The 15125-nt window shown below is 50.0% G+C and overlaps 2 protein-coding genes and 1 non-coding gene across 8 annotated transcripts in view; 1 reads left to right on the forward strand and 2 right to left on the reverse strand.

The window, feature by feature from the left end:
- COG4 (component of oligomeric golgi complex 4) overlaps nucleotides 1–10922 on the forward strand; it is a 36283-nt gene extending 25361 nt beyond the window's left edge. For both annotated transcript variants that reach the window (XM_032283849.1, XM_032283850.1), the window contains 7 exons: nucleotides 4159–4221; nucleotides 7972–8088; nucleotides 8674–8766; nucleotides 9317–9400; nucleotides 9627–9728; nucleotides 10005–10133; nucleotides 10355–10922. In XM_032283849.1, coding sequence (XP_032139740.1) covers nucleotides 4159–4221; nucleotides 7972–8088; nucleotides 8674–8766; nucleotides 9317–9400; nucleotides 9627–9728; nucleotides 10005–10133; nucleotides 10355–10489 — 723 coding nt within the window. In that variant the 3' untranslated portion in view covers nucleotides 10490–10922. The remainder of the gene's footprint in view (nucleotides 1–4158; nucleotides 4222–7971; nucleotides 8089–8673; nucleotides 8767–9316; nucleotides 9401–9626; nucleotides 9729–10004; nucleotides 10134–10354) is intronic.
- LOC116555872 lies at nucleotides 2255–2393 on the reverse strand. Its single transcript, XR_004270715.1, has one exon. It is a non-coding gene; the product is annotated as a U4 spliceosomal RNA (small nuclear RNA).
- A 295-nt stretch (nucleotides 10923–11217) lies between the features above and the next one.
- The window catches only part of FCSK (fucose kinase), a 38037-nt gene continuing 34129 nt past the window's right edge, over nucleotides 11218–15125 (reverse strand). For 4 of the 5 annotated variants that reach the window (XM_032283847.1, XM_032283845.1, XM_032283844.1 and 1 more), the window contains 4 exons: nucleotides 13046–13233; nucleotides 12858–12957; nucleotides 12093–12316; nucleotides 11220–11914 (listed from right to left, as the gene is read on the reverse strand). In XM_032283847.1, the coding sequence (XP_032139738.1) occupies nucleotides 11813–11914; nucleotides 12093–12316; nucleotides 12858–12957; nucleotides 13046–13233 (614 nt within the window). In that variant the 3' untranslated portion in view covers nucleotides 11220–11812. Of the gene's footprint in view, nucleotides 11915–12092; nucleotides 12317–12857; nucleotides 12958–13045; nucleotides 13234–15125 lie in introns of all 5 variants that reach the window. The other variant, XM_032283843.1, reaches the window with a different exon arrangement.

Here is a 15125-nt window from a genome sequence, read left to right on the forward strand (position 1 = left end):
AATACCTGCCAACCCCTGTGCAGAGGAACCGACAGTAACTGGTTATCAGACAGATTCAATGCAAAAGCTATTTAAGCAGCCCCACTCTCTTCCTGTCAGAGAAAATATTTGCCCTGGGCATGGTTTCTATCAATCAAGGATATGGTTGCTACCAAAAACGGGTCAGCTCCAAAGAACTGTTGCCTGTGAAATTTGTTACCTTTGGAGAACTTTGCCAAAATGCCTAGCAACCAGCATCATATGATCGTGAACTGACTTAAGTTTTTTATCTTGTTTGTATTCTTTCATTTTTTTACAGAACTTACTTCATTTCTGTGCTCAAAAATAATCATTGGCTCCTTGCTGCCTGCCACATCAAAGCTAGATGTCTTTGTTTAAGCCTCCTAAATCTAACCCATCCTACCTTTCCAGTTCTGTGTTCCACCACTTGGCAACGCATCTCTGAAACCAGCCAGTGGCATGCTTGCTCTGTGAGGACCTCCCATTAACACAGTTTCATTGTTTGAGGCCCCAGAAGATAAGACCAAGAAGAAAGGCAATGCTAAATGCTTGGTGACAGGTTTTTGGTTTTCCTGACACCATGTATTTAAAATGTCATCACTCCCATTTCAGGGCCTATTTTTTTATGTCACCTTGATTCATTTGACTGTCGAGATGAATTCCCCAGCCATACCGACATCATGCACCGTGGGCATGGAATAAGCCCAGTGAATCCATGCTTTCTAGGGCTGTCAGTACAAGGGAAACTTTGAAATCAATACCATTTGGACTCAAATCCATAAGTCCATTATGACAGTTATTCTTGGTGCTCTTAAATTTCTTGAAAACACTTATGGCCTTCATCCTTCAGCTGTCATGACAGGAGTTACTTGGAAACTTGTGACATGATCAGCCTTTTGTTGTGGTATATTAAAGAAAGACCTTTAGGCTTATCTGTCCACAATCAGAGTGGCCTGAGCAGCACTGTAAGCATCATAACTTTCAGCATTGACTACAGGACACTGACAAGGGAAACACTCGGGAAGATGAGAGGGACTTCCTAATCGCAGCCCCTGGGGTTCTGAGATCCTCCTTTTACCCTGAAATCCTAAAGCTCCTGACTCACGTCTCGAAGACTGGGTCCTCCTTACCTCAACCCTGCCTTGCTGATCATGCCACCAGCACACCAGTTCACAGGCAGTGATCCCCAGGCCCTCTAATTCCTCCCACACATGGCCTCTAGATGAGTATTCCCAAATGACAGTTGTGCTCATATGGGATTCACTGCTTTAAAAATCCTCAGTGCCAGCCCACTGTCCACAGTGGTAACTCTGCAGCAGAGCACCCAAGTCCCCATCAGGCTCTGCCCCTTGCAGCTCTATGTCCTGCCACTTCCCTGCACGTGTCTATGAACTGACTGCACTATCTCCCAGATACCTTTTTGGGTTTTCTGCCATTCTGCATTTGCTTATATTATCCCCTTTCCAGAGTATGTTCATTCACTCTCTTCCTGAATCCACAAATACTTATTGAGGAACGTCTGTATATCAGGCACTGTTCTGGGTTCTAGAGCTACAGGTGGCTATTGAAATTTACATTTAAATTAAAAATCCACTTCCTGAGTTGCACTAGCTATGCTTCAGGTGCCCAATAGCCACACATGTCTGGGGGCTACCATACCAGACATTGCAGTTAGAATTATTTCCATCATCCGGAAAGGTAAACAGTGCTGTATAGAGATGCAGTGATGAAGAAAACAGGCCAGATCTGTGCAGACAACAAACAGATAAACCAGAGAATGTCGGGAAATCCTAAGGACTGTTAAGAAAATATCAAATAGGGCCAGGCGCAGTGGCATGTGCCTGTAGTCCCAGCTACTTGGGAGGCTGAGGCTGGAGGATTGCTTGAGTCCGGGAGTTCTAGGCTGTAGTGCACTATGCTGATTGGGTGTCAGCACTAAGTTTGGCATCAATAAGGTGACCTCCCGGGAGCAGGGGACCACCAGGTTGCCTAAGGAGGGGTGAACCTGCCCAGGTCGGAAGCAAAACAGGTCAAAACTCCCGTGCTGATCAGTAGTGGGATCGCGCCTGTGAATAGCCACTGCACTCCAGCCTGGGCAACATAGCAAGACCCCATCTCTTTTTAAAAAAAGAAAAGAAAAATAAATAAATAAATAAACAGTGAACAAGAGAGAGGCTGATGGGGTGGAGAAATGTTCTCACCTTTATCCCCAGTCAGAATTATTTTTCTTCTTTTTTTTTTTTTTTTTTTAAAGTCTCTGTAGAGACTTAAAAATTGACAATGCCAACTATATTGTAAGTCGTCATGGCGGGGTATTGGGAAAAGTTTTCAGTTAGGAATAATCATGCCTCGGATAAACCTCATTGGCTGCAATACTGCCACTGCGCAGAGCTTATGTTCCACTCCTTTATGTTAATTCAGCTCAGCTACCACCTCTGCCATGGAACCTTCCTTAGTTTCCTCACACTGAAACAGTTTGTTCTTTCCTCCGAATGGCCAGAGCAATTAGTGCCTTAATATTTTTTGCCCCATGCTACTTTCTTTTTTACTGGAGACAGAGTTTCACTCATGTTGCCCTGGCTGGAATGCAGTGGTGCAATCTCAGCTTATTGCAACCTCTGCCTTGCAGGTTCAAGCGATCCTCCTGCCTCAGCTTCCCAAGTAGCTGGGATTATAAGTGCCTGCCACCACACCTGGCTGATTTTTGTATTTTTAGTAGAGATGGGGTTTCACCATATTGGCCAGGCTTGTCTTGAACTCCTGATCTCAGGTGATCTGCCCTCCTTGACCTCCCAAAGTGCTAGAATTACAGGTGTGAGCCGCCATGCCCATACTACTTTTATCATTGGTATTTCTGCACCTAGTCTGTAAGGCAGTTGAGTTATGAAAGAAGTCGTCTTTGGACCAGAGTAGGGAGATCAAAATTCTTTTTTTTAGTTTATTGGTGTATTATAAAGGATATTATCTAGGATACAGATGAAGAGATGAATAGGGTGAATTTTGGAGAAAGGGGTGTGGAGAGTGGCCATGCCCTCCCGGGGTGGCCACTCTCCTGGAAGGTCAGAGACGTGAATTCTAAGCCTGGCTCCAGCTTTGTGCCCTTGCCACTCTGAGTGTCTGTCCCTTATCCTGCTTTATTATTCTTCCTGGCATTATATAATGCATTTGTTTACTATCTGCCTTCCTTGCTGGAATGTTATCCCTGTGAGGGCAGACCATGTCTGTTTTGTTAATTGCCTTCTCTTCAGTGCCTAGAACCATGCCTGGCACATCCAGGTGCTCAGTAAATATTTGCTGAATCAGTTGCTGTCTGACCTTGATGACTCATTTTACCTTTTTTTTTTTTTTTTTTGAGACAGAGTCTCGCTCTGTCCCCCCAGGCTGGAGTCCCATGGTGCAATCTTGACTCACTGCAACCTCTGCTTCCTGGGTTCAAGCGATTCTCCTGCCTCAGCCTCCCGAGTAGCTGGGACTGCAGGTGTGCATCACCATGCCTGGCTACTTTTTTTGTATTTTTAGTAGAGACAGGGTTTCACCATGTTGGCCAGGCTGGTCTTGAACACCTGACCTCAGGTGATCCACCCACCTCGGCCTCCCAAAGTGCTGGGATTATAGGCGTGAGCCACCACACCTGGCCAAATCATTTGCCTTCTGAAGAAATGAGGAGTCTCATTTCCTCCCATGCACTGGGCTTGTTAATGGTTGTTCTGTGGGGGATATTTGGTAGATTCCATGAGATAAAGAATGAGAAAATGCCTCATAGGTGGCAGGATCTCTGGAAGTTTTTCTCTAATGAATGTCAGGCTTTGTATCACTGATTTGGGGCTTGGCCATTTGGAGCCTCAGAACTTATCCCAGACCTGTATGCCTGAGTCATTTCTGATCTGTAGGTAACAGTACAAAAAGACCTAAAGACCATGACTTTAGGCTCCCTGGCATCAGGCAACCAGAAAGGGCAAGCCTGGTTCCCCATTCTGCCTGATCCAAGATCTGAGTGTCCTGCCTGATGCAGAGGTGTGGCCTTTCATTAGCTGAAGTCTAAACTCCAGCCAGTCCTTCTCTAATCCTTGTGGAGCACAGCTGTCAGCCAGTCTGGCATTGGAGTGGGTAGCAGGCACAGTCAGCAGGAAGTCACATTCTTCCTTCCTCATCTCCCAGGTGACTCTGAACAATGTGGAAGTCTGCAGTGAAAACATCTCCACTCTGAAGAAGACACTAGAGGTACAAGGGAAATTGCCTATCAGCAGTCAGCAGCCACCTCTTCCCATGTTGAGAGAGAGCCTTGTACATACCTCCTGGTGAAGACACTCATCCTGGTGACACTGAGCCACACTTGAGGGGATTCCTTGGTGACTGACATGATAGCAAGGCATCCTTAGACCAGTGGGAAAAGCTTAGGAGTTGGAAGATCAGAATTCAGGGTAGATCTTCCAGGCTGAGCATGGTGGCTCACACTTGTAATCTCAGCACTTTGGGAAGCCAAGACAAGCAGATCACTTGAGGTCAGGAGTTCGAGACCAGCCTAGCTAACATGGTGAAACCCCATCTCTACTAAAAATACGAAAATTAGCTGGGTGTGGTGGCAGTTGCCTGTAACCCAGATACCCAGGAAGCTGAGGCAGGAGAACTGATTCAACCCGGGAGGTAGAGGTTGCAGTGAGCTGATATCATGCCACTGCACTCCAGCCTGGGCAACAGAGCAAGACTCTGTCTCAAAAAAAAAAAAAAAAATTATTATTATCTTCTAGCACATAGTTGGCGTGTCACCTTGGACAAGTCCCTTAGCACCCTGAGCCTTAGTTTTCTCATCTATGAAATGAGATACATAACTTCATCCTGCCCTAGTTTGGGTTTCTTGGGTGGGCTAATGAAAACACAGGATTGAGGCCAGGTTGCTTACACCTGTAAGCTCAAAATTTTGGGAGTCCAAGGCAGGAAGATCACTTGAAGCCAGGAGTTTGAGACCAGCCAGGGCAATGTAGCAAGACCTTGTCTCTATATAAAAAAAAAAAAAAATGGGCCGGGCGCGGTGGCTCAAGCCTGTAATCCCAGCACTTTGGGAGGCCGAGGCGGGTGGATCACGAGGTCAAGAGATCGAGACCATCCTGGTCAACATGGTGAAACCCCGTCTCTACTAAAAATACAAAAAATTAGCTGGGCATGGTGGTGCGTGCCTGTAATCCCAGCTACTCAGGAGGCTGAGGCAGGAGAATTGCCTGAACCCAGGAGGCGGAGGTTGCAGTGAGCCGAGATCGCACCATTGCACTCCAGCCTGGGTAACATGAGTGAAACTCCGTCCCAAAAGAAAAAAAAAAATTTTTTTTAATCAGGATCAAAAGCACCTTATAAAAATGACAAATCCCTGTATAAATATAGGAGATTAAGATAAGGCTTGCCAAATCCTCTATAAAGCTGGTAGCTGTTATTTTTTAGAGGAAGGCAGCAGAGTATAGTGGAAATTACTTGGGCTTTGAAGCCAGACACCCCAAGTTCAAATCTCCACTTGACAGCTACCCAGCAAAAGTTCTGTAACCTCCCTGAGCCTCAGTCTCCTCATTCATAAAGCAGAGATAATGGCCTCTGCCCCACAGGACTGTTGTGAGATGAATGTGATAATATAAAGCACTTGGTTCGTGAGAGGCATGTAGTGGTACTTATTAGTTGTATTAGCAGTTAAAAATAACAGTAGTTGGGTGGCTTATGCCTGTAGTCCCAGCTACTTGGGACTCTGAGGCAGGAGGATTGCTTGAGGCCAGGAGTTCAAGGCCAGCCTGGGCAACATAATGAAACCCTGTCATTTAAAAAGTAAAAATAATGACCAGGCGTGGTGGCTCACACCTGTAATCCCAGCACTTTGGGAGGCCAAAGCAGGTGGATCACCTGATGTCAGGAGTTCAAGACCAGCCTGGCAAACATAGTGAAACCCCATCTCTACTAAAAATAACAAAAATTAGTTGGGCATGGTGGCCAGTACCTGTAATCCCAGCTGTTCAGGAGGCTGAGGCACAAGAATCGCTTGAACCCAGGAGATTTAAGTTGCAGTGAGCTGAGATCGTGCCACTGCACTTCAGCCTGAGCAACAGAGTGAGACTGCATCTCAAAAAAATAAAAGAGAGCATAGTGGCTCAGGCCTGTGGTCCCAGCACTTGGAGGCCGAGGTGGGTGGATCACCTGAGGTCAGGAGTTCGAGACCAGCCTGGCCAACGTGGTGAAGCCATCTCTACTGGGAATGCAGAGGTCGGCCAGCTGTGGTTGCGCATGCCTGTGGTCTCGGCTGCTCAGGAGGCTGAGGTGGGAGAATTGCTTGGACCCTGGACGCGGACATTGCAATGAGCCGGGATCATGCCACTGCAATCCAGCCTGGGTAGCAGAGCAAGACTCCGTCTCCAAAAAAAAAAAGAGAGGGGGTCTCACTTTGTTGCCCAGGCTGGTCTTGAACTCCTGGGCTTCAGTGATCCTCCTTCCTTGGCCTCACAAAGTTCAGGGATTATAATATTGAGCCACTATCCCCAGCTTTTCAAGACTTATTTTCATGGCTTCGAACACTTTTTTTTTCTTCTAGACAGAGTCTCACTCTGTCACCAGGCTGGAGTAGAGTGGAGCAATCTCAGCTCACTGCAACCTCTGCCTCCTGGGTTCAAGCGATTCTCCTGCCTCAGCCTCCCAAGTAGCTGGGATTACAGGCACACACCACCACATCCAGCTAATATTTGTATTTTTAGTAGAGATGGGATTTTATCAAGTTGGCCAGGATGGTCTCAATCTCTTGACCTTGTGATCCGCCTCCCTCAGCCTCCAAAGTGCTGGGATTACAGGCGTGAGCCACTACGTCTGGCGGCTTTGAATAAATTATTAACTTCTGTGCCTCAGTTTCCTCATCTGTACATTGGGGATAATAATTTTATCTACTTAATAAAGGAGATACTTTTTTTATGAAGGTCAAAGTAACAATATTTGTGGGGGTTTTGGGTTTTCATTTTGTTTTGTTTTTAGGGAGAATAGATACTTTGGTCTCACTCTGTTGTCCAGGCTGGAGTACAGTAGCACAGTCATAGCTTACTGCAACCTTGAACCTTTGGGCTCAAGGGATTCCCTCACCTCAGCCTCCCGAGTAGCTGGGGATGCAGGGGCGCACCACCACATCCAGCTAATTCTTTAATTTTCTGTAGAGACGGCTTCTCACTATGTTTCGCTGCTGTTCTTAAACTCTTGGCCTCAAGTGGTCCTCACACCTTGGCCTCCCAAAGTGCTAGAATTACAGACATGAGCCACCTCACTCAAACTGGTGCTTTAATAAAAGTAAAATGCTTAGAACAAAGCCAGGTGTACAGTAAGCCCTTAAACCTTAAGTATGATCTTGACCATCTTTCTTTGGCAGCCAGACCAAAATATTTAAGAAGAGAAACTGGCCTCTGTGGTTTTTTGTACATGTAAAAAAATTTTAAAAGGAGAAGTAAATAAATAGAAAAGTGGGGAAAAAAGGAGAAACTCTAGCAATAATAGCTAGTGTCTCCTGTGCAAGGCACTGAGCTAGACATCTTGTGCTTCATCTCATACATGAGGAGGAGGAATTCATGTTCCCATTTTATAGACAGGAAAATTGAAGCTCAGAAACTTGAAATCATTTGCCCAAGGTCACTCAGCTAATACATGACTGAGCCAGGACTTGAACCTAGGAATGTGTGACTCTAAAGATACGAAAAACTTTCTGGTATTTCAGTTCTTATTCACTTCCCCTGACACTGGTACCTCCATATTACAGAGGGGGAAGTGGGAGCCAAGTGGATAGCCACCAGGATAGAATTCAGGTTTTCTGAAACCCATCCAGGGCTCTCAACAGGCCATAAGCTGCGCCCAGAGAAGGCTGGAGGAGTAGAACTGGCTGGTGGCATATTGACCTCCTCTCTGCCTCTCCTTACACTCCCATGGCCCATGTGTGCTCAGCAGTCTTACAGCAGTGTTATCCCCTAGAGTGACTGCACCAAGCTCTTCAGCCAGGGCATTGGAGGGGAGCAGGCCAAGGCCAAGTTTGACAGCTGCCTTTCTGACTTGGCCGCCGTGTCCAGCAAATTCCGAGACCTCTTGCAGGTAAGCCCCAGGTTCAACTGCTAACTGAATCCTGTGCCTGTGCATTGCTCCAAGAAGAGTGTTAGCTGGCTCATCGTGTGCAAAGAAGCCAGGAGGACAGGTGAGGGGGAAGCCAGCAAGCCCTGGAGTTTGGAGTTGTACAGGTCCCTTGAGACTAAAGGCCCTGTTGGTTTTTCATCAGTGAAGCTGTCACACTGACAAGCCAACATCTGGTTCCTCTAGACTTTCCGCTTGGCCCCACAATGTCAAGAGCCGTTAGAAGATGCTCAGAGGAAGTGGAGCCACACGGTTCTGACCTGTGGCCATAGCCTAGCACTGGGCACTCTGAAATCTCTCTTGAGAGTTTACCGAAACAGCCTCAAGGCCTTATCTCCACCCTGGACCTGAATCAGCTGAGATCTAGAGAGGGGCATGTTCCTGGTTCCTCCGTTCATTAGCTCTAACTCTGTTACAACCTCCAACAGGGCTTGCAGAAAGCCTCAGGGCTGGAAGAACACCTTGCAGTCAAGGGATGGGTAGAAGAGAGAGGGAAGGGATGGGTTGTGCCTGCTGTGTCTGACATGTCTCCATCTTGTCCTTGTGCAGGAAGGGCTCACGGAGCTTAACAGCACAGCCATCAAGCCACAGGTGCAGCCTTGGATTAACAGCTTTTTCTCCGTCTCCCACAACATCGAGGAGGTCAGCCTGGCCACAAGCAGCCATCAAGCCCCGATGACGCCTCACCCCCATCTCCAGCTGGAGGGAATGGAGCCGTGAACAGACTAGACCTTCCATGCTTCCCAGGCCCACTTCCCCGCCCCTCACCCTTGAACACTAGGTTCCTCCCAGGAAGCAATTTGTCTGTAGTCAGAAGAGCTCAGAAAAATAAGGAGTTTGCCTTGACCTAACTCATTCCCTTGTATTGAAGCTCTTTTTGTCCTACTTATGATAGACTTAGGAGCATTTTTTCCTCCTGGCCTAGTGATTTCATTCCTATAGAACATGAGATCCAAGAAGGAATAAAATGCCAGGAACTTCGCCCGTTATGTGGGCCACTGCTACAGCCTTGAGCTGTTTGCTGGTCAGTTTCTGCCAGTCTGGGTGTCTGAGCTGGTTTTAAACTGAGTGAGTCAGAAGGCACAGGGAAGGAAGAACATCTTACCTTATTTTCTTAATGGGGTAGAGGTGGGTGGCAGCAAATGGTACTTCTTAGAGGCCCATGGTGACCAGCCCTGCTTCCTGATAACAGGAGGAATTCAATGACTATGAGGCCAACGACCCTTGGGTACAACAGTTCATCCTTAACTTGGAGCAGCAAATGGCAGAGTTCAAGGTGAGCAGGGGCTCTAGGGATCCACTTAGGGAATTACCCACCTCTGCCCAAACCAGCAGCCCTCAGGGTCTCATCACATTCCTTCTGGAGACCCTGAAAGCCCTTCCAACCCTAACCTATAGAAACACTCCCGTGGCCTCACATGACTGTCCTCACCCCCAAAGACTCCAGTGGAGAGGCAAAGGGGTTAGATGGGGCTCGGCTGATGTCAAGCCTCTGTGTGCAGGCCAGCCTGTCCCCAGTCATCTACGACAGCCTAACCGGCCTCATGACCAGCCTTGTTGCCGTGGAGTTGGAGAAAGTGGTGCTGAAATCCACCTTTAACCGGGTAAGGTGAAGGGGTCATGGGTCTGCAGCTCTCGTTTCTCCTCTGAGGAAGACAAGTCATGCCACCACCCAGGATTTGTGTTCCCCCTGTCTGCTGCCCACAGGCCCTGCATGTCTGGGTCCAGTCCTGCCCTGGCTTCTGAGGCTTTAGAGCAAACTGGAGCCACAAGGTACCACCTCAGGCCTGGCCGGCCTTGCCACCCAGCTCTGGGGGCAATTGGAGGCCAGTTCTGCGTGGCCAGGCCTAAGTAGTGACTGGGCTTGGGTTCTCCTGCAGCTGGGCGGTCTGCAATTTGACAAGGAGCTGAGGTCACTCATTGCCTACCTTACCACGGTGACCACCTGGACCATCCGAGACAAGTTTGCCCGGCTCTCTCAGATGGCCACCATCCTCAATCTGGAGCGGGTAGGTGGGGCGTCCTTGGCGCAGCCAGAGAGGGGTGACTGAAAGAGGCAAAGATGGATCCCTGCCACTTCCCTCTAAATCATGTGTCTGCCAGCAGCCAGCCCTGCAGGACACCTTCCCTTCCCCTTCTTGAGTGCTCCTGTTCTGCCCCTGGTGGAGGCCAGAGCCTTCTTTCAGAATAGCCCCACCTTGCTGACTGGTTTCTCTGTCCTTCCCCACAGGTGACTGAGATCCTCGATTACTGGGGACCCAACTCCGGCCCGTTGACGTGGCGCCTCACCCCTGCTGAAGTGCGCCAGGTGCTGGCCCTGCGCATAGACTTCCGCAGTGAAGACATCAAGAGGCTGCGCCTGTAGCTGCCTGGATGCGCACACCAGCTCATACAGTTCTCAGTCTGTTCCCTAAGGCCCAGCCAAGGAGCTGAGTGAGGCTGTTTGCCTTGGAGGAGCTCTGACAGCCCAGACCTTTCCACAGCTGGCAGCACAGACAGCCTGGACTCACTCCATGCTCTGCCCTCAGACCTAGCCTGGTGAGGCATTGGGGGCAGCCTTTTCCCACCCAGAGAATTGGGCTCCTAATGAGGTGAGAAACTCATGGCAGGCAGAGGGGCAGCCCAGGCCGGCTTTCTGCACGGGTGGTCAGTCTTTTGCCCTCAAACACTACAGCAAACAAGCTGCCCCTGCCAGCCTTAGACGACTTGGGTACATCTGGGGACCTAGCAATTAGGCTTGACTTCGAGGCAAGGCTGTGATGTTTATGATCCCTGAATAAAGCTACTCCTTGAAGAGATGCCAATGTGCCGTTTCCAGGGAGGGCCAGATCCTATGGGCATGGCAGGTCTACCAGTAGCACTGAAATAGGAAGGCAAACCCAAGACCTCAGCCTCCTCCCCACACACAGCACAGTGCACAGCTGTGTCCAGGGCCCACATGATGGCAGGAGCCCCCATCCAGTCCCAGATCCTCATGGCCCTCTTGGGCCCTCAGTACCACAAGCTGGATCATCCCAGAGGCAGTTCCCCATGGTGCTAGGAAAAGAGGGAACTGCTCCCAGCAAGAGCGAAAGTGACTTTACGAGGACCACCTACAAGGACAGAGTGAATTTATTCCAAGAATGCCAGTCCTGAGAACCCACTTCCCACAGGCACCAGGTCACTTGGCACGGTCCGTAGTGTTGCTGGTTAAGGCCTGGGATGGCAGTGAATCGCTGGGTCACTGCCACCAACTTGGCAAGGGACCACCACCCTCACTCCCACTCGCCCAAGAGGGTTGAGTGTGAAGTCTCTACAACTCTAAGGAAGGCCATAGGAAATGCCTCGAAGGGCCTCTTCAGGGTTGGCCTTGCCAAGCGACTTCCAGCCATATGCCAAGGCTGGTGGTCAACCCTTTCCCAGGCCCTCGTGGAATGAGAAGGCCACCCATGGGATTTGTAAAGGCCACATGGGACACTAAGCTTGGGACCTTCTTATGTGCAGGAGGAACAGGCTACACCTAGGCCACTGTCAGCCAGGTCACAGTCATCCCAAGCACTCTCTGCTTGCCCAGGTCTTGCTTCAGTCAGCTTCCTTTGGGAGCGGATTCGCAGAGGTGGGTGGGGAGTGGGAGGTGGAGGTTCTCATGGGGTAAGGAAGGTGGGGGACACTGTAGCTCCAGGTTTTCTCTTGCAGTGAGAAGCCAGCTTCATGGGAAAGGGCAACAGGTTGAGGCCTCGGTCCCCAGCAGCTTCAGGCTCAGGCCCTGAGTGTCCACTTCAACCAGGTGGATGCTGTAATTCCCAAGGCCCTGGACAGGAGAACAAGTATTTAGAAGGTTCTGGAGAAAGATCAGGCCATCTGGAGGCTGGACTGAGGCTACAGGACCAGGGAGACTTGCAGATACAGCCCCTGGTTAATTAGTGGGCCACAGTGAGGTCTCTTGCCCTCACAGGTCTCTGGACCAACCCCAGCCCCATCAGTAGTACCTCGGTCTTGGCCAGCACGGCCTCCAAGGCCTCCTTTTGCTGTGGCTCCTTAGTCAACAGATAGAGAAAGCCTCCACCACCTGCCCCAGCCAGGCTCTGGCCATGCACGTGGGGGGCCAGGACATCCATCATACGCCGCACAGCCAGGGGCTCACAGCCTGGAGCCATGAGCTTCTTCTGCTCCCAGTATGCAGTCAGGCACTGCCCCAGCAGAGGCAGGCTTCCTGAGGTGGGACAGAGGGAAGTGGCATGCCTGGGCCAAGATACTCACTCAGCACCCATCTGGAGATTGCATGAAGTGCCAAGAGGTGGTGCTGAGCCAGTGTCATGGTAAAGAAGCCGGGTTCCAGTGCTGGCTGGAGCCAGGAGAAGCAAGCCTACTTCCTAGAACTGCCTGAGGACCAATGTGCAGGAAGCAAACACCACCATGCCCAGCATCATCGGCACCCAGGGACCTGTGCAGCCACACACCGAGGGCCCTGCCTAGCTCACACTTCCCTGGAACTCAGCCATGGGGTGAGTCCCTTCTCCTATCTGCTTCCTGTTAGGTGAGGCTAGAGGGCCTTTCCCATGATGAAAATTTTGTCCTTAGATGTGGCTTCCCCCTAAATGTGAGACCCTGGAGAGGACAGACAGTAGGCTTCTGTTCCCAGAGGCCGAGTATCTGGAGCTTGTGCCAAGCCTGCAAATGACCCTGGCCTCAAACCCACAAGTGACAGGGTACTGGCTCCTGGTGCCCTGATTCCCCTGGAAGAAGCCCCTCACCTTGGCGGAAGGCTTCAGCACACTCCTCGGTTTGCTGTACCAGGCTGTGGGCATTCTCCACCACGGCAGGTAGTCGGGCATACCAGCTCCTCAGCACATCCTGCAGACAAGGCAGAAGGGGCAGTGAGGACCCAGGCCCAGCTGGCGGCACCCCTCCCTACCTCCCTCATGGTGGGGCTGGGGCTCACCTGCAGCAGATTCCGAGCCAGGCGGGTCTTGCCAGTGTACACCAAGAGCAGGTGGTCATTGAGCTTCTGGACAAAGCCCTCAGGCACCGTGACCTCTTCCACCTCCACTTTCAGCGGCAGCTGAGCCCGGGAGCGCCCCACCTTGATGCCAGGCATTAGGCCACCCACTTGATCCTGCCAGCCACCTCCTGTGAGCCCAGGGCGTATCACTGTTGGAGTCTACCTGGCCCAGCTTCACTCTCCCAGCCTAGGCTCCCGGCCCTGCACCCCTGGCTGGGATCAGTGTGGAAAGAGCTTCTCTCAACTCCATGGGACAGTGAGCTACACAGCTCTGTCCCTAGGACAATCCCAGCAAAGGAATGGGCTTCACACCAGAGCAAAGCTTGGAATTCCCAAGGCCTGAGTTTTGTTGTAGACCTAATGTGTAATTGAAATTCGGATAAACTACATTGAAGGATAAAGGCTTTACACTATGGTCGGGTGCAGTGGCTTACGCCTATAATCACAGCACTTTGGGAGGCTAAGGCAGGCAGATCACTTGAGGTCAGGAGTTCTAGACCAGCCTGGCCAACATGGTGAAATCCCATCTCTACCAAAATTACAAAAATTAGCCAGGCATGGTGGCACACGCCCTGTAATCCCAGCTACTGGGGAGACTGAGGCAGAGGTTGCAGTGAGCTGAGATCATACCACTGCACTCCAGCCTCAGTGACAGTGTGAGACTCTGTCTCAAAAAAAAAAAAAAAAAAGATTTTACACTAACCTCTGCCGCTCCTAGGAAGTTTTAGAGGAGAGGCTGACAGGTACCTTCCGTGCAGCCTGAGTCTCCCTGCACCCTGTCTTCTTACAAGTGGTTTATGTAGGAAAGAAGCTCACTGGGATCTGTTTTTCTCTTATGTAACTTATTAGACATCTTTCCATCTTCAGTAATGAAAGTATGTATCATTTTCCCCCTTGTAGCTATATAAAAATAAAACTAGGCCGGGCACAGTGGCTCACACTTGTAATCCCAGCACTTTGGGAGGCTAAGGTGGGCAGATCATGAGCTCAGGAGTTCGAGACCATCCTGGCCAGCACAGTGAAACCCCACGTCTACTAAAAATACAAAAAAAAAAAAAAAAAAAGCTGGGCATGGTGGCTGGTGCCTGTAATCCCAGCTACTCAGGTGGCTGAGGCAAGAGAATCGCTTAAACCTGGGAGGTGGAGGCTGCAGTGAGCTGAGATCATGCCACTGTACTCCAGCCTGGGTGACAGAGCTAGACTCCATCTCAAAAACAAAAAATAAAAAACTTGAGCTGCTTCTCAGACAGATCATTGATATTTAGGGAAGGGCCTGTAAGGGTTTAAAGTATGAAATGCAAAAGGCAGGAGCCATCTGGAACTTTGCAGCCAAAACCTAGTGGCTGCAAAGTAGCTGTTAAGTCTTGAAATGTCAAGACTTAACAGTTCCCCTCTGCTTCAGAGCACTTGGCACAGTTTGTAATACACATGCACCTGAGTGGTTACTGATTGACGTCTGTCTCCAGGAGACCACAGGACTTTCGAGGGCAGGAACCCATTTTTGCTCATTTAATCCTCGGGGACCCACAGAGTGGGTTCTCAATAAATAGTTGTCCATTGGCCAAATGTAGAACTTGAATGGTATACCTCTAAAGAAAACTGAAAGGCTTCCCCATCTGCACCCTTCCCTAATGACTACCTATGATGGTATGTGAGCAAAATGAGAGGCCTGAGCTGCGGTGACAGAAGACACCACAGTCAGGCTCCAGTAGGCCTTTGCAGCAGTTTCCTTCCAGGGGTGTGCTAGAGATGGGGCCTGACACCCTGAGGTGCACCTGGAACCATACAAGCCTGTGGCTGCTCTACATTGGCCATGGGTTCCAGGGGGCTCTGTGGCCAGGAGGAACGGGAAGCCTGGCACTGGTGAGATCAGTGAAGCCTGACATTCATGAGATCATAGTCACTGCTGGGCTCTTGCTGCCCCACCATATGGCCAGGAGGTGGGGGCAGGGGCACAGGTGATTCTATCTCAAATAAGGACATGCCAGAAGGGCAGGTGGAAGGTCCAAACCAGCTTGCC

Source organism: Sapajus apella, unplaced genomic scaffold (assembly GCF_009761245.1).
Source record: "Sapajus apella isolate SASKATOON/1434 unplaced genomic scaffold, GSC_monkey_1.0 scaffold15, whole genome shotgun sequence".
Taxonomy (NCBI): domain Eukaryota; kingdom Metazoa; phylum Chordata; class Mammalia; order Primates; family Cebidae; genus Sapajus; species Sapajus apella.